The 16916-nt window shown below is 43.6% G+C and overlaps 1 protein-coding gene across 6 annotated transcripts in view; it reads left to right on the forward strand.

Moving 5' to 3' along the window:
* MTUS1 (microtubule associated scaffold protein 1) overlaps window positions 1–16916 on the forward strand; it is an 810444-nt gene that overhangs the window by 487642 nt on the left and 305886 nt on the right. Inside the window, exon 1 of one of the 6 annotated variants that reach the window (XM_069200418.1) lies at window positions 1523–2093. The exons of the other annotated variants lie outside the window; for them this stretch is intronic. Within the exon in view, the coding sequence (XP_069056519.1) occupies window positions 1973–2093 (121 nt within the window). The 5' untranslated portion in view covers window positions 1523–1972. Of the gene's footprint in view, window positions 1–1522; window positions 2094–16916 lie in introns of those variants that run through there. 6 annotated transcript variants of the gene reach the window in all.

Here is a 16916-nt window from a genome sequence, read left to right on the forward strand (position 1 = left end):
TAGTTGGATGAGAGGTTTTCTTTTAAAAAAAAAATGATGAGGCTTCTATTTTGGCAGGCTGTGAATGACTTACTGATTTGGCCTGGTGTGTCTTATCTGTCTGCAGTATCTTATCTAGGTGAGTTAGATGATGTTTAGGCAAAGCATTTAATAGACCTTGTTGACAGCCGTGAACTGCCACATCATTGGCTTGCCCCTCCACCCCGATCTGCTGCTGTTGAGATGGAGTGACAGTCATGCAAATCATACTGTACAGGTAGAAGCAACATCCTGGGAGAGTTGCGTGACTGATGCATGTATCACATGTGCGCCTCTATGATATAGGGAATCCTCTAGCGCACACAATGTGGCGCTTAAACACTTACCATGCTTTTCAAGAAATCATATTGACTCGGGAGTGCGAATTCAGGGATTCCTCAGAAGGAAAACCAATGATGACATCAATGCGTCAGTCATGTATCTCCTCCTAAATGATCACTTACAGACCTAATATGGTACTTTAATCCAGTTGTTAAATTTTTCCAGCGATCCATCATTACAGCTGCTAGGGGAAAAAAAACTAGTTTTTATATGAACTTTAGTACTAAAGACTGCTGTACCTGCAATATGTTGACACACGACCTACCCCATTAAAAACAAAAAAGTGCCTTTTTTCAAGCAGGCATTGTCTGAAAGTGCATGTGCAATGGCCTCAATTTCCGCCAGCAAACCTATACCAAGGCTACTGCATGTGCTGCTGCCGCCGCCATTGGCTGGATATTTGGACTGCTTACAAAGCCACCTGGAGAGCCCGTCGGGTGCTACCTGGATCTTGGGGGGCTTCTCCTTCACGCCCGTCGTAGGCACGACAGGCCCATTTCCAGGAGGCAGTGATTGGTGGTTGAAGTAGGTAGCATTGTCTTGGAAGGAGCTTCATTCAGCCCCAGCTTGAGACCTACCCTAGGTATGCGTTTGGTGGCGGGCAGCAGGTAATAAGGGATATTTGAGTGCTGCTGCTGACATTGTTTGATGGCAGAGGTCTCTCTGCAGGTGTCACCCGGAGCAGGCATGCCATGCTATTGTTGACTGTGGCAAGACGGGTGTTTGGCGACGGTCTCGGCGGCCGGGTAATGGCGGCCGGCTCGTTTCACTGCCGATGGGCTGCTAGGGTTCTCTCACTGAACTGGATGATGCCGGTGACTATATTGATGGGTGTTAAGCACCTTGTTATACTGTATAAATGCCTTTTCAAATGTTTTTATGTACATCATAATGACAGTCAAAGGTGTGCATAGCGGTGTCGTTTGCGGAAGCGTTTCTCCCGTCTGCACGATTTTATACCTCAACCGTTAATATAAAATGATGCTTCAAAATACATTACTGGGCAGAGTGTCCGTTTTGTGGGTAAGAAAACCTGAGAGCAGTAAAAGGAGTGTCTACAGCAATTACCGCCTGGCTGTTATCCACCGGAGCATTTTACTAAAATGAAATTCAAGGTTGAAAAGCCAAAGGCTATAACGGACGCCCCCGGACATCGTTCCTCAGTCTCCTGTGGCATTTGGAATGAAATACAAATGGATTGTGGAGATGCTAAGGGCGATAGTTGTTTTCGGAAGTGTATCCTTTTTTGAGAGGCTGTTTTTTCTGAAGTGCGATTATATGTTCTTGCGTCGCCATTGGAAGATATATTCAGCGCGGAATAACGCGCCCTCTCCTCCCCCACGGACTCCCCCGTGAATCCCACACAGCGCACGACGCGGGAGCTCAGTGTGATGCAAGCGGTCGCCGCGGTGATTCGCCGAGCCCTCAGTCCCAGCGCACGGCTTTGTGGCTGCAGCATCTGGCGGGTCCAGCCCAGCGGACCCGGGGCTCCTTCCTGCGTCCGAGGCGCGCGCCCCTCTCCCCCGCCTGCCCTCGGGGACCGGGCATTATGCGCTGCCGGGGTCTGCGGAGGCCGTCTTCTGCCTGAACCCCGTCCCCTCGCTGCGGAGACATGTTATGGACCCCCCATTTCGCCTTATCCAACATGCGCGTCCGTCTGAGCGCGAACGGGCTGCTCCGCGGCCTGCGCTTCCCGGCGGGGTACCGGAAGAGCACGGTGGTGTTTCACGCAGGTCGGTGTCCCTCGGCAGCCCTTCATGCACACGGGAGACATCTTGTGCCATTCTGAGCCGCCGGGCGCGCATGTGGAAACGGAGCTGTCGGGGGGAGGCAGCAGTATGCGTGCCATGGGGTGAAGCCGTGTTTTGTGGTGCGAGGACGGCTGGTGCCCATGTTGGGGGGGCTGCATGTTGTTTTGTACATGTGAGCTGTTGTGGCAGATAACAGCCCTGTTTGTTTGCGTCCGTGTGGAATGCAGGATAGCGGCCGCTTGTTACCCACTCCACGCAGATTACACATTATTACAATCAAGCATTCATTCCTTTGCAAACGGGGTTCACAGGACGTCATTTTTACACGGTGCCATAATGCTTAATATCATTTTCTGTCCCTTCCTCCTCTCTCTGAGCTAAACGTGTGCATAGCCTGTTTGTATGTTATTTATTGCGATACAGTATCTTGATATTAATTTGATAAATAATCCCACCGCAAACAAAAATGGTTGTAAAAAAGTGTGCAAAAAGCGTATGGTGGCCTAGCACAGTTCAAATTTCCTCGATTGTTAGTATTTTGATAATATGTAAATAATGTGTAAGCTTCCCCCTTGTTGACTGTTCAGTAAACCCTTACACTGCCTTTTATAAAGTGCATTATGATTCATACACACTTTCTGGTCCTTCCACGTATTATGATTGATTGCCTGCCAGATGTTCGAGGAAGTAGTTCTGAGTGATCAGATGTTCTTTTATTTTCTGTTTTTAAAAGATTCAGAATTGTTGGATGACGGAGTTTCCGGGTACATGTACCTGGAGCCTGGATGGTATGCTAGCATGCAAATCTGTCATCCAGGGGGGTGTTGGAGCAGCGCTATTTCTGCTCCTGTGGCGCCCGCGTTATTTCCTCTCACTCTGCTGATGTAACATGGACTATGTCTGACCCTGGCAGGAAAACGACACCGGCCGAGGAGACGCTCTGTTTGATCTGATTATATTAAGAGAATCGCTCTGTACCTCTCTGGGGAATCTTTAGCTTGGCTTCTGAATAATTAAATGAAGTTGAGATTTCGAGTTTGCATGCAAAAAAAGACCAAAACCTTTCACTATGAGCTTGTTGGATATCTGTGCTTTTGTAGAAAGCCTAGACAATGCAACCTCCTTATCCGCCTATTCCTTGTTCTTATGGCTACCAAGTTCATGCAGATCAGGATAGGACCAAACACATTATATGTAGGTTGATTGTAGATACATTAAAATCTGCCATGTATGTGTCTTAGGACCTACTTTCGACACCCTGATCTAAGCCAACGTGGATGATTTTTTTTTTTAGAAGATTTAAGATTTTGAAGTTTTTTTGCATATACTTAGTACTAAATCTAATTCTGTGCTACCTGTGGGGACATCAGCGAATGGCAGCTTCATGTGCTTGTTGTTCTCTAGCGCCGTATCATAATTTGAGTGCTGCAGAAGCATTGTGTAGTGTGTATATATATATATAGTATATTTGGAGTTGTGTAAGAAGTGGCTAAGTTGATAGGGTTAGGGCCCAGTCTCCTGAAAAGATAGTTAACAGTGAGTTATAGATGGTTGAGTACCTGTGAGCGCTGATGTGTTTTGAATGTGTTGTATTTGCGTGAGCAGGATGAAAAGATTTCCATGGGAAAGTCCAGTCCCACTGTCTGAGCTTCCCCCACAGCAGACAGATTTGTGCTTGGGAATTGAAAATGCATTGAGCTGGTTTTGCAGCCTGGTGTCAATTTATTGTGTGATGTCAATATATTGACTAGATGTTTTTGTTTACTAGCTCAGTGTTTTTTTGCACAGTGCATGCTAGTTGTAGTGCATTGGGACCATGATGAATCTGCTAGTGGAGTCTGTGTAGCGCAGATTTCAAATGCAACATTTGTATTTACAGGGATTGGCGGGGTTAGTTTCCTGTAGGCTTATCAGCAGTGGGTGTCATGGAGCAGATTAAAGCGCAGGCACCATCTTGGCATGGTTTTATTGAGGTGCATGACTTTATTTTACTCAGAAATGTAATCATGCCAAACCAGGTCAATGTGTTTGCAAGCAGCAGAGAATAGACTTCACATATGGGCTCATTTTTAGGATGTATAGGAACTTTAAGGCACAATTTATAAGAAAAGTAGTCTCGACGCTGACCAGATGAAGCTCTGCTTTGTGAGATCTGTGCAATTTCTCCTGGAAGCCATCTGCTCTTAAATGATGTCTGGTGATCCTTTGACCTGTATCTCATCAGTCTCCTTGATATGAAGCAACTGTTGAGTTTTATATGTGCACAGGGTAACGGTAAATGTGCCACAACAGATATTCGGTACACCGCACTGGCCATTGGTGTTTTATTTTCCATCTCTGTATTTTCTAGACTCAGTGCGAGTTTGCTTGTGAAACCGTTTTAGACTCGGTGTAACATTTTTCTAGCCAGGTCTGTTGCACTTTTCACTTCTGGAGCCAGATTGAATGGTAAGTAGCATCAGTGGTGGCAAACAACTGATGGAGGACCAGTGAACCTACACATCCTTCTACAAGAGTTTGTCATGGTTATCTCGAGACACCACTTTCAGGTTTGGAGCAGGCAAACAATGTGAGTACTGTATAAAGGGTAGTGTTGGAGGTTTCAGGTGATGGCATCCCACTTACTGGTCTAGAGATGTCAGGCAGTAAACTAGTTGAAAGTTGTTGAAGCCTTAAACGGGTGCGCGACAAGGAAAAGTTTCTTGTTATTTAGAGGTACTAGGGATTTATTCTTAGCGTGTGGGTGCCCTGTGAACTTGAAATGTTTTATGCAATCATTGTGTAAGAGAAAGATTGTGAGATGATGTGGTAAATATACATTTCTGTGATTGCCCGACTACTAAAACACGAGGAACTTACAGAATCTCTGTAATAAAAAAAATATATATATATCGGAAAAGTTTGCACCTATCTACAGAATAGAAACCTGGGTCAGTATGAGAGTTAAAATTACCTTAATCCTTAATAGGTGACAAAAAGCCTTATGCGAGGTAGTTTATTGATGATGTGTAAAGTGCTACATTTCTCTTTACTTTGATGCATCAGGTTGATGCTGCACAAAATGAGGGGGGCACAAATGGACACTCAGAATTCATGCCAGTGCAAGACGGCCCCACAATTCAACAGTCCACAGTTGATGATTTTTATGACATTTTATTCAAAAATGGTTTTAGTTGACTTATGCAAAGTCCCTGGTTTTCTTCTTCTTTTTTTTTTTGTGCAGAGTGCGCGTGTCAGCAGAAGTGGGCCCTATCTTCTTTCTCTGACCATCAGAGCTTTGAAGGGCCTTTGGCATAGATGAACAAATACAATTTGTTAGGTTCACCACAGGTCGCCTTCAGAGATGTCTCTATTCTGGATAGGCAGAGCTGCCATATTTTAAGTTTGTCATTTTTCCAATTCATTTGTATGGCACATTAGTATCAGGCCTTGTCAGCAGAGTGAAATGCATATGATGGTATGATATTTTGTAGTGTAAATGTCTAAAATAACTTTAAATCACTTGTAAATTACCAAATTCCCTTTTAAGGGGTCTAACTCAATCGAATTTTCCTAGATTCTGCCACTTTTACCTACAGATAATCCCTTCTCCAGCAGTTATTTTCTCAGCACCATCATTTTCCCAGAATGCCCCAGAATTATCCCATCTTTACAAAATATCCTGTCCTATTAGGAGGTTTACGGGCAAGAATCTGATTTGGTTCTGTGTGAATCTTTCACCAAAAGTAATTAGACAAATACCAAGAATGAGTGCCTCTAGCATCAGTTGCCATCAGCAGAAACCATGGTACTTGTAGGGTTTCCCAAAGCAGAAATCCCTCCCCACTCCAAGAATTGCCTCAGCAGCTTTACTGCTCCAACAAGGAATTACCGCTGCATGTGGAATTGCAGTGTCAGCAGTAGAGACTGTCCTACGTAGTAATCGTTGTTCCTTGATAGAAGTGTGACTAGCAACAGCCAATATTTCCAGCAGGAGACACATTTAATTGGTAAAAATTGCACTCACCAATTATTATTGTACCATCTGTTTATGATAAGCACAAAGTCAATTAAGAATTGTCCGAGCATCAGCAGTTAAATTAACAAAATGAAGCTTTTCCTCTGGAGTCTTAATTGCCAGTTGTAATAATTATTCCCTTTCATAAATAGCGACATCTCCATTAATCTCATTGTCCATGTGAGGAATGACCAGAACTTTTTTAGACTTAGTAGGTTAGGTAGTCTCAGGCGTGGCCATGGCGTATATGTCTCCTCTACCTTGCTGGGCTTCACCTGCGCCTCAAGGCCGCACTCTAGAGGGCGATCTTCATCGCATCATGATAGGGTGCATACTCTGCTGCCGGCTGTTGGTCTCCTCCCTCATCATGCACCAGCAACTCGAGGGGCCAGGCAGGTAAGTGAATGATACTAAGTCACTTTTTAACAGGGCAGCAGTTGTTCCCCTATTGCTGTTGTCTCATCCTATAGCTGATGGGAGAAATGTGGACCATCTGGGTGTAGAATTATTTAGATATGGTGTTGGTTTGTATAAAAAGAAAAAAAATAAGTTATTTTGACAAGGGGGTGCTAACTTTAATTTGCCCAATTAAAGGAATATATTTATATTACAGGCATACACATATAATATTATGGGGCCTCAATGAACCGGCTATTGTATTGTATTGTATTGTATTATATTGTAATCATATTTATATAGCGCTTACTACCCCTGAGGAGGTAGTAACATAGTTAAATGGATCAAGCACATACATGTAGTTTATAGCTAATGACTGGTCTAATTTGGAGGTAGCTTTGGAAAAAATACTTAGTTTTACAAATTGTCTAGCCTCTTGCATCTCTTTGTGATTTAACCTACATGCCTATGCTAATTGAGTGGACTTGAGCTTATTTGATTTTTCCATTCTTCTCGATAACCTTTGAATGAGTTTTAACTGGTCGCATTTGAATGAGATTACAACTGACTTACTGATACTTGGATTTATCAAGCAAAGAACATACTACCTTATGAGTTTATAATTGTAAATCATATTCCCCCCTAGCCCCCACAATCCAGAGTTAAAACCCATAAAGGTAAGTTTAATTAAACTGTATCTAGAGAATTAGGCTAACATTAGTGGGTTCTTTTTAATATATTAAGCTGTTTTGTACAAATCCATCTTTTTAGTGAAGAAGCACAGAGTCTCCACTTCTAAGATTGATTTATAATGAATTACCCCAATTTACCATTAATTGGCTTGGTCAAAGAACAGATTCAAAGGTTTTGGGAACTGCAGTACTCTGCAGTAGGGCTGTTGCAAAAGTGTTTCATTGACACTCTGGAATCCTCATTTGCTTCCTGTGTCACTCTGAGTTTAATAAAGTTCTGGCTTTTAAGACTTTCACTAGAGGTTTAAAAACTTCAAGTCCCTGTCCAAAGCCTGAAATCCAACCGGGGTCTTTTGTTTTGGAGGCTTTTTGTTATGCGGTAATTAGTGACTGAATTGTTACTTAACATGTTTATTTAACAGTTTTATTGAATGCATCAGCACCCGAAAAGGTATTGCAATACTTTTCAGAGAACCTTTTAGAAACCTGAATTAGAAATTGCGTTTTAGCTTATACGAGAACCATAGTTTAAGAACTATCCGTAGTTTTAAATGTTTCTTGGATTTAAGCTATCAGGGTAATGTTCTCATCTTCAGGGGCAGCATGTTCCAGATAAAGGTGCAAGTGCTTCAAAAGGAATCTTTCTGTCCGTGGGCAATTTGGAAAGAACTACTACTGCTCCTAGGATGTTGCTATTTAAGAGATTGCTTTAGTCTCCTGAGGTAGGAAGTTATACACTTTCTAGGTCTCTGATTTGTCAGCAGAGTTGTCAAAATTGATGTTTTGCTTGCAATATGCAAAGAACAGGCTTTTGGTCCACCCCTATCGACTATTGGCTTTCTTCGATTAGCCTCTTTAAGCCATTTGTCACTATTTGGATCAGCCCATTGGAGACTCTTACCTAATGCTATTGGGTGCACCCTTACACCTCTTCCCCAGTACTTGCATTCAAATTCACTACTTTATAAATATAGTCCTCCATGCCTGATTCTACTAGCTGCCTCCCATGTGTTAGCCTCTAATGTATTAATGAGGTATGTGTTGGCACATTAAACCCAGACCTGTTGACCTGATTTAGGTTAGACAGCCCCGTTTGAAAATAATACATGCAAATCACGGACAATTGGCTTCATATGGTCACTTTTTCGCTTCATTGATCAGTTGGGGTGGTGAATGTAAATAGCCTCAAGCAGTGCTAGTTAGGATATTGTGCTGCTCACTAAAATAGCATTGCAAAAGTTTTTATACTGCAGGTGACCAAGGCAGCAGTTTTCAGTTAGTCCGGGAAGAGTAGATGGCTTGAGTCAATGGCTTTTTTGATTGACTTCAGAAAGGAGTTTGCTGACTTTGCCGCTTGATTGGTATGGACTTTAAGAGTGAAGGCTAATCTGAAATCCACAGATTTAAATGAGTAGGAAAGAGACGGCGAGAGGGCTTCCTGTGCTGTACAAAATGGGGAGGTTAGGTTCATTGTGTTGGGATGAGATGCAGAAGATTTTAGGTTTTTCAGACTGAGCCATAGGAAACTGTCAGCCATCTAATTTTTGAGTATTTCTAAGCATGAGCAGAGGAAAATTATGTCCCTAAGGATTGACTTATTTTAAGGAGAATTGCGTGTCATCTGCATGTTGATGTAGAGACGGAGACACACAAGAATGAAACTTCAAAGACCAAGCTCTTCTCCTTCCATTCCGGAAATTACTCAAAACCTTTGGATCTTCACCTGCATTCTCTTGACCTGCAAAGTTTAGTTGCACATATATTGGAGAGGCAAATCTCCAGAGCTTGAAAGTAGGTTGGGTGTCTAGTAGGTGATTACACATGATGGCTGGGAGATTGTACGTCTTGGTGGTGGTGACTGCGGCAGCGGCGACATGGGTTATGATGTGTTCTAAGAGGTTGTGAAGAATCTGGAAAATGCGTAGTGTGTTAAACATACGTGTGATTGAAGGGGTGGGGATCTTTGCAGAGGAGTTAGCTGTGTTTTGTGAAACACACCTAATATGCTGTCAAAATATGTGGGTTTATCAGTGGTTATATGCTGATAAGGTTATTTTAATTTGCTCATACAGTTCCCATAGTATGTAGTCAGGACTGCTTCAGACACCCTTTAGTCCTCATACGCTTCAAGTTGTTGCAGCATATAGGACCTAGATATCCGTAGCAGTGTAATTTTGTGTCATCAATGTGCTAGGGACTACAATCTTGGACCTGCCCAGCATGTTTACCTGATCAGATTTGGGGTCATAGCTAGTGATGGGAAAGCACACATTCTTGAGTACGGTGTTGGAGTACACAATCTGATATAGAATCCACATCTCCAGCTGTTTTGGACTGCTATGCAACACTTAATTGTCAATGTGACATTTTATCCTCAAGCTTCAGTTTAGAGTTGTTTTAAAATAAATATATATTTCTCATTGAGCAGAATTGTTTTCACTTACCCAGTTGATGAACATGACAATTGAAATGTAGATTATCCTTATGGATTCAAGTGAGTTTATCTGATCAGTAAGAATGGAACACATGTTATGGTGGCATCTGACATACTTCTGTGTGCTGCTAATCTGCTAAAATAATAAGAATGACTGTTCAATTCTTTTTAGAAAACCAGGGACACCTCTTTGTCTTTGTTCTTAGTGCTTGTAAGACTGTTTCAGATGTGTAGGATGATGGTAGAGTTCTGCACAGTCAGGGAGAAGACTACCAACCTTCTAGTATCCTGCTTTCCTCCAAGAATACACACAGTTGCCTTATTTTTTTTGTTCATTAAGTGCAGAGGGTATAGTTAAAGGAGACTGCATTTTATTTGGAGGTGGACCAGCTTTGACCCAAAAAGGACCTTTAAAGCTTCTTCTTAATGCTACTTTATGGAGATCACCCCTTTCTTAGCCCTACTTACACAGCTTATCCAAAACTGCCCAGGAACCTACCCTTTTTATCTTGATACATATCTGCCACCGTAAAGGGAAATTTCATGGCAATGTGGGTCACCACCACACTAGATTTTCAATGATGAGATGCATGAAATTGATGTAAAAAAATATCTTGGCCCAAGTTTTTTGATGTCTGCCCTCCGAAGAGAGGACTTAACTGTCAATATGACTTCTAAGTTCTAAGTCTCTCAAGCATTTAAAAGGGAAACATATTATTGGGGAACTTTATAAAATTTTACTTTAATGGATAGACACGCGTGTGCAGCCACATAATTAGGTTACCATCATGTGTACCACATCTTTTCAGGTTTGCCACCACCATTACACCTAGTGACAAATTTGTTGGTAAAGGCTTTAAGCATATACTTAGAAAGTGGAATGCAAATGGAGTATCCAACCAAGGTGAGTATGTTAGGAGACTAAGAGCTAGGGGAGTGTTAAAACACCAAAGGTAAGCACTAGAAGTGTCCCCAGCGCCCGGGTGCAGAGTGGTTATCTACCCTGCCGTCCCATAGGCTAATATAGGGGAGTTGCGGTTGGAGTTTTCAGGATTCAGGACCTTTCCCAGAGGACCTAGAGGAAACCATTTAGCAAAAGGAAGGTTGGATAGTGCCCCATCCGTGGATACCCAGAAGATAGGAGTACCTACACGGAGCCCAGGTGCATAGGGGTGAAGTGACGTCAAAAATCTTTGCTGGAGTCAATGGAGCCTCGTTTTCCCAGCTGCTGTCGTGGACCAGGTCAGTGAATCCTAGAATGAATTCCAGATGAGAAGAACCTTAAAAAGAAGGGGACAGAGTCCAGACCACTCGGAGATGTCCAGGCGGTTCAGGTAGGCAATGCCCACCCTCCTAGAGGTGAAGTTTCTGCAGGTCGGTGAAGGAAGAAGTCCAGCTGAGGAGTCCAGGGGATACAGGTAGATCCTTGGAGTCACCCATGTCGGTTTCCGGGTGTCAGGACGGTCAGTAGTCTGCAGGACCACCAACAAACATTGGCAAACGCAAATGAATTTGCAGAGAAGTTTGCAGGTTTTGGGGATCAGCAAGGTCCAAGAAATTCGACCCTTGGATTGGAGTCAGTGCTGGCTCTCAGCACGCAAGAGAGCCGGTAGGAATCCTAGGAGCCCCCATGAGTGACCCACTGACAGCAGGCACAAGGAGTCACATTGAGGCCTCAGCAGCAAAACAAAGGAGTCCTACGCCTCAGGAATTGCAGGATGGAGGCTGTTCTTGGAGTTGCAGAGTGCTGAAGGCTGGGGCTTCTTGGAGCTTGAAGATCTGGAGGAAGAGCTAACAAGCCTTGGTAAGAGCAACAGTTGCGGTGCTCAGGGGTTCAGTTCCAGTGCCTGCAGCTAGGCCCCACCAACTTCCAAGTTGGTCAGAAGGCAAGTTGGACCTGGAGAGGACCACAGAACCCCCACCTGTGTTGCAGAGCCTTTCAATGTCCGTGGGAGAGCAGGATCCACCAGTCATTAATTTTCATCTTAAGGTGCCTGTGGACTCCTTCACTCCAAGGGAGATTCCTTCTTGCTTCCTGATGCACACAGAGTCCTTGTGACCCTGGAGGATGCACAACCACAGATGTTGCAGAATTCTTGCAGGAGCCGGAGAAAAAATGTTCCAGTGGGATCCCTCTCAACTGTATACAGTCTTGTTTTGGTTCCTAAGGCAGACCAGCAGCGGTTCCGGAGGTCAGGAGCAGAAGACTCTGGCAAAGAGTTCCTTTGCAGAGCCTTGTTTGGGGAATCTGGGACCCACCCTCGGGGAAGCCCTTAAGTAGCCCTAAAAGGGGGTGGTTGGACACTATCTGTAGTGACCAACCTATCAGAGAGAGTCAAGGACGTCACCAACCTGGCCTACCAATCACATGCTCCCAGGGGCCTCTGCACATCTTATTTCCAAGATGGCAGAATCAAGTCTCTGAGGTAGGTCTGTAGGGGAGTAGCTGGACAGGGTGGTGGTCACTCCTCTGTCCTTTGTGTGGTTTTGTGCCAGAACAGGAAGCAGGTGTTACTGCAATGGTGCAAACTGGTTTGTGCAAGGAGAGCACCAAATGTGCGCTTCAAAGCAGTCTGGTGGCACTGAGAGTCTACCCCACCCCAGCCCAGAGACACCCATTTCAAAGGGAGAGGTGGTCATACCTCTCTCCTATAGGAAATCCTTTGTTCTGCCTTCCCATGCTCGAGTTAGGCTCATCAGCAGGAGCACAGAACAATGTCTGGAGTCAGCAGCAGCGCAGGCTGGCATGCAGATCCTGCAAGACTGTACAGGGAGATCTAGGGGATCCTCTAAGGAACCCCCACAGTACATGGTATCATGCAACTAACACTGGAATTTGTGTAATTGCATTATTCCAACATGTTTGATACCAAACATGCCTAGGTTTGATGAAGCCATTATGTAGTTGGACTACTCATGTTGGTCAGTGTCCAATATATACCTTAAAATGGCTTCCCCACACTTAGAAAACCCAGGGAATTGAGTCTGGGGTTTGTAGGGGCACCTCTGCTCATGCAGGGGTGCCCTACCACTCAGGACCATGCACCCTGCCCTTGGGCTGAAGGGCCTACGATAGTGTCCAAGTACAGTGACCGATATAAGGCAAGCCTTATATCTAAAATGGAAGGTTCATGCACCATTTCACGTGTGCTGCAATGGCAGGCCTGCAGACACAGTTTGCATGGGCTTCCATGAGTGGCATAATACATGCTGCAGCCCATGGGAAGACCCCTGGTGTACCAATGCCATGGATACTTGAGTACCATATATAGCAGGGACTTACATGGGTGCACCAGTATGCCAGTTGTGGGATGTAAAAATTACCATGTAACCAATTTTAGAGGAGAAAGCAGTGACTCTGGGGTCCTGGTTAGCAGAATCCAACTATACTACAGTCTAAACACACAGACACCAGGCAAAAAGTGGGGGTAACTATGCTTGGGAGGTGCTACTTTCCTACACCCAATACTAGCGTAGGCGCTTGTGATTGTTCCATAGAAAGGGCATTATTTTGCTGAGTAACACCTGAACTAAATTATTGTTAATAAGACATTCAGCATTTCTTTGATTTTCAAATTGGTAACATTGTCCATTTTTTTTTAGCAACATAAAAATATTTTGCTGTTGCCTTGCAAAAGAAATGTGCGCCTTTTTACTCTAAATACTGCAATGAACTGCTTCGTGATGCTTGTCTAGTTTTACCTCTCCCTCGGGAGCAGTATAGGATGAAAGGTGCTGGGAAAACCTTTGACCACTTAATTCTAATAAATGTATCGACAACATACCACACCCCACCTTTTTGGCCTGCATAGATGCCATGTATTGCACAGTACCAGGGGTTAAAGCACCTGTACCAATCGGAATGGCAGAAAATGGCGATTGGGTACAGGCTGCATTTCGGTAAAACCAAAATAGTCAAAACTAAAGCAGCAATGACTTGTACAGAACACGTTTTAGCCCCGAGAAGGGGAATGGGAAACAAGGCACGCATAAGAAAATGTGTAATACATTCCTGCATAAAACCGCGTTCAGGTTGATTGATCTTAAAAATGCCCTTCAACAATACAGTTGTGAAGTTGAATGTTTGGAGATCAGGCATGCATCGGCCCCTTGATCATCCTGTTGTGCACCACTAAGAAGTCAGATGAGATCAGTCCATTAGAACTGACCAAACTCACATACAGCGCAATGTGCCTTCATTACATCACTCGGAGGACATCAAGGTGGCACTTGGAGCAGGTGCTCCGCAAGCACCATGGTGGAGAGATGCAGTTGCCCAGCAACTGCCAGATAACACTGGTGCACAGGTTATTTGACGAAAATAGCTCTGTTTCCAAGCAACGGCCTAGCAATTCCTGATGGGCACGAAGCGTGTACGCTTTGCTTCGATCAGCATGGCGGAAGTCGTCCCCCATGTCAAATACAACACGTCACAATAGTAACCAGGAAACAGATGGTGCAGCCGACAGCTCGAATGTAGAAAACCTTTTTCGTGGACTGCTTGCCTTGGGCACTAAATCAGTTTTCCGTTCATATCGCCCCAGCTAGTATGCCTTATTCTACTCCATCTTTCAGCAGAAAGCACAACCCCAGCACCCAACCAACTCTAAGAATCCCCGGCTGGTTGCCCACTCCTAGTGGACCACCCTTGTGCCGCATGCAGGCGTACCGTTTGAGGGTTAAAGCTTTATAGGTTTGGTTTAATTCTGTTCCCATCGTCTCCAATTCTGTAAAGACAGGCAGAATGAAAGTATAGTGTTGTTTTTTGACACGTAGAACCAATCGGAAGCAGCTGCAGTCCTAGCTTACTGTAGGTAGCAAGTGCACTTCTTAGTATACTAGCTTTGTAAGTGTGCCCCTACATGATGGGAGGAACGCTGTGCATGTTTATTAATTCGTAGAGTTAGTCACTGTGTTTTGCCAGCATGATGGATGCAGTTCAAAGGATAACTCATTTAGTCTGCTCACATTTGCGACAGTGAGACGGGCTCATCCATTTGATGATTGTAGGTGTTTGTTATGATGACATCTACTGGAGGAAAAGCAAAGACGGATTACAGAATGAGAAGCAATCTCGTACATAGGCTGTAGGAAAGTAAGGCGCTGCATTACTGTGTCCTTGGGCGTTGCAGATCTTTGCAATGTTCAGAGTAAGTGCCAGAATATCTTTCCACTATTCTCCTTAACAGAGTGCTTGGAATTCCGATTGGGGGCGTGAAAACTGTGTACCATTGGGGGCGAAAAAACTCATCAGGAATTGGCGGTGAAGGGGATGCCCGTATCTTTTCTTTTCTTGGGAGAGATCATAGCCTGTTATTTTACTCTTCAAAACATACATTTTCCTTTTCTCAGTATACATTGTAACCATTTGGTCAGGATTGTGCCGAGGTTTCTCTTGAGACGTTTAATATCTGCAATATATTGGTTTATATTGAAGTTGTATCCTTTAGCATTTCCATGGTGTTTATACCCTTATTTGTGCCGGAAATGTACTACATGTCTGAAATGGGAATATTAATTTAGGAGTTAGGTAGTGCTCTACTCTGGATAGGTCAAAATACAGTTCTTAGGGAATTTCTTTTTAATCCCTAGTAGCTACTGCATAAGCAGGTTACAATTCCCTGGGAGATGTATCCTATTGTGGAATTGAGGGAACTACGTTGAACTCCTGGCTCAACATTCTGTGATCTTCAGCTAATCACTTAATTTCCCCATGCTCCTTTTTTTAATTTGTTTTTATTGTGTAATATAAACTGTTGCTTTTGCAGAGTAATCTGGTGTTCTTGTAACGTGCTCTAATTCTTTTGGGCCAAATTTGAGATGTATAAAACTGCAAAAAATAAAATCCCCAGTGAAGTACATGGTAAGTTCATGCAGTACAGACAATTTTAAAGTAAAGAACAGAGCACAAAATAATTGCCTAATCAATTTAGAAAAATAGAGAAATATTTAATGAGCAAAAAGGCTCTAAGATCATCAAAATAAGGTAAGTGGAACTAAGGATATGATCTTTTTTTTTTAGCTTTAAGGCAAAAGGTGTCTTAAAAGTTAGGCACTGTCGAAAGCAACCGTTCGCAGTGCACAGAGACATAGGCACAATTACAGGCTGACAACGGTGGAGCAAGCAGATTGTCCTGTTAAAAGGTTTTACCTTCCAACTTAGTTTGCAACTGCCTCTGGTCATGTCTGCAGCCCCTTGCTCCTTTGGTAGGCTTGTGGGCACCAGGCCTCCCTCCAGCTAGGTCTCCTGCAAGATCTTGTCCCCTGTAGTCATCTGGGCCTACATGGAATCAGGCTTGCTTTTTTTGTGTCCCTAAGCAAGTTTAAAGGAGGCAAACCACTGGACCATTGGTGAGCAGTTCCAGTCCCTCTGTGCGAGTAGGATTCAGGGGTCCTTGTGTAAGTCATCTTCTTCCAGCAAGGCTGCCTTCTTCAAATGGAGTCTTAACAGGTCCAGGAATCTTCTGAGAATATGGTGGTTGTACCAGATTTGTCTTGCGCACTAGCCTGTCAATTGGAGGAATTTTACTGCCCAATAATAATCTTCTCAGCCCCTTTCATCCTTTTGCAGAACTTTCCTTTTGCCTTTCTGTAAAATTCCCATGAACCCCTGTCTCAAGGTGGCGAGTCGCAACTGCCATCTGACAAGGATGTCTTCAGTTTCTTGGCCACTTCCTTACTTGAGAAGGTCAAAACAGGTTTTCATTCTTACTGTGGCTGGAGCTTAAATGTCTGGTTATGTCCTGGAGAGGATCGAAAGAATTCACCTTTTGCTCTCCAAGTAAAACAAAAAAAAAGTAGTGTAGCTAATCCCTGCTAAGTGGTCAACTGTTAACCCCTATTGGCCTTTCTTGGGTTGAGAGGCAAGGATGGTTATTTCTGCTGTGAAGGTGTGTTAAGTGGCAGAACAGTTTTAAAGCCAATTGTGGCTCAGGCACCATCAAGTATATTTTTCCCAAGTTACTTTCTGCTATATTGTGCTCTGTTCTTTACTTTAAAATTGTCTGTACTGCTTGAATTTAACACGTACTTGACCGAGGATTTAATTTTCTGCTTAAGTTAACAAAAATCGGAATTCACTATTACATTAAATGTAAAAACTAAGCAGAAAGTAATGTCGAAGCATTTTTCTATCCCTTTCTCCTTTAATGAGCTCTCTAGATTTCTCCTCAATTTCTTTTTCAAATTTCATTTTCTTGTCTCAGATTAAAAATCTATTGTCCCAAATTCAAACTTGGTCCTGTTTGCTAAGGCTGCAGTTTTGCTGTTGGTGCCTGGCAGGTTTG

Source organism: Pleurodeles waltl, chromosome 1_2 (assembly GCF_031143425.1).
Source record: "Pleurodeles waltl isolate 20211129_DDA chromosome 1_2, aPleWal1.hap1.20221129, whole genome shotgun sequence".
Taxonomy (NCBI): Eukaryota; Metazoa; Chordata; class Amphibia; order Caudata; family Salamandridae; genus Pleurodeles; species Pleurodeles waltl.